Source organism: Aplysia californica, unplaced genomic scaffold (assembly GCF_000002075.1).
Source record: "Aplysia californica isolate F4 #8 unplaced genomic scaffold, AplCal3.0 scaffold00210, whole genome shotgun sequence".
Taxonomy (NCBI): Eukaryota; Metazoa; Mollusca; class Gastropoda; order Aplysiida; family Aplysiidae; genus Aplysia; species Aplysia californica.
In genome coordinates, this window is record NW_004797480.1 from 999,996 (window position 1) to 1,001,735 (window position 1,740).

The following is a 1,740-nucleotide window of genomic DNA, read 5'->3' on the forward strand; positions in this document are numbered from 1 at the left end:
GAAAGAGAGAGAGAGAGAGAGAGAGAGAGAGAGAGAGAGAGATAGAGAGAGAGAAAGAAAGAGAGAGTGAGAGAAAGAAAGAGGGAGAGAAATTATAAGTGCTTTTACTACAATCAATCCTCCTCCTCCTCCTCTTCCTCCTCCTCTCCCCCCCTCCTCCTCCTCCTCCTCCTTCTTCTTCATCACAATAGCTGATATTATCATTATGCCCTTTATTATTGTCATCATAATTATCCTTGTTGTTATCCCTGCTGTTATCATTACTATTATCATTAATATTGTTGCTGTTTCTGCTATCATAGTATAATCATCATGTATTATGACTTTTATTATATTAACATCATTATTACTGTCATTACTATTATCATAATAATTATCATCATTATTAATTATCATTACTGTTTTATCAGCAGCAGCATCAAATTCATCATCAATGGTGGTGGTGGCGGATATCATCACCATCATTATTATTACTTTATTAGTCTAATCATTTTTGCTATCGTGCTTATACAATTATTATCATGCTTACCTGGTGAAAGAGGAGGCAGTCATGCAGAGTTTTCCATTTAGTGGGATTATGGAGCCCCTGGAGTTACGCAGCTGCAGAGACAAAACAAACACCGAGTTAATGAGGAGTTATAGAAGGAAAAGTTTCATTGGAGGATAGTCCTTAATTCGGGGTTCTACATCTGAGAGCTAAAATTCCTCCTCCTCATCCCATTCTTAGAACAAGTTAAAAGAATCTTTTGCGCATTATGTCACCGCAGCCCATATGTGGTCCCTCACAAAAAGTGGAGAACCGGATAAACAACTTGGTCAAGAAAGTTCGGACTCAATGGCTTAAGTTTACTTCTATCCTCTCTTGCACAGATTTGAACATGGCTTGCTGGCACAGCTATCCACTTAACAACTATAATTGTAAGCTAACGACTAGTCCACACATCCAATGCAAACTACTCATCAAGGACACTGAATAGGTACCGAATTATCTTTTAAATACAGTCCAAATTATCCAAGACGGCCATCCGGTGTTGTGTATAAAAATGGTTGTCTTAGAAAGATGGACGTCTTTTTTTTAAAGAAGGTATTTTTACGTTTTCATAAACAAAATTTAGATCATTTTGAAGGTAGGCTTCCAACTCTTCCTGTCAGCGCCAGACTGAGCTGAGAGGGATACAACACCCAAATTGCAAAAAGACTGAGATACTCCATAAAAAATTATCCTTGCTCGAGAATCGAACTTGGGTCTCGAGTGTGCGACAGCAGAGTGCCTAACCGCTACACCATAGCCGCTGATGTGGACATCTTTGGCAGTGTCATTATAATATAGAATGAAACAAAGGGGGAGGGGGGGATGGTCGTTTGTACAGGTAATTGCCCTGGAATGGTGGTCGTTAGAACAGATTCAGATGACCACTGGAACACAAATGTTATACAAACTACTCATCGAAGACAATGCTAAGGTAAAGATTATATTTGTCATGTTTTACATTGTCCTTTAATGCATGTAGTTGGGCATCCAACTGGACGAATAGATGATTTTAAAAACAAAGTGTTTGGCTAGACAGTAAGAGTAAAGCAGGAAGAAGAAAAGGCTCGGGGAAGAGGGCACTGAAGTAAATGTCACATCATATGTTAGTGTGTCTGAACACATTCTTTCACGAGTACTCTTCAGCCACTTGAGGGGTATCATATATTTCTTTAGGTGTGCAGTGAGTGGGTCTGATCAGAACCCCCCCC

At 39.3% G+C, this 1,740-nt stretch overlaps 1 protein-coding gene across 1 annotated transcript in view; it reads right to left on the reverse strand.

Annotated features, from left to right (window-relative positions):
* The window catches only part of LOC101853003, a 29,001-nt gene that overhangs the window by 9,557 nt on the left and 17,704 nt on the right, over window positions 1–1,740 (reverse strand). Inside the window, exon 3 of the mRNA XM_005099352.3 lies at window positions 530–600. Coding sequence (XP_005099409.3) covers window positions 530–600 — 71 coding nt within the window. The remainder of the gene's footprint in view (window positions 1–529; window positions 601–1,740) is intronic.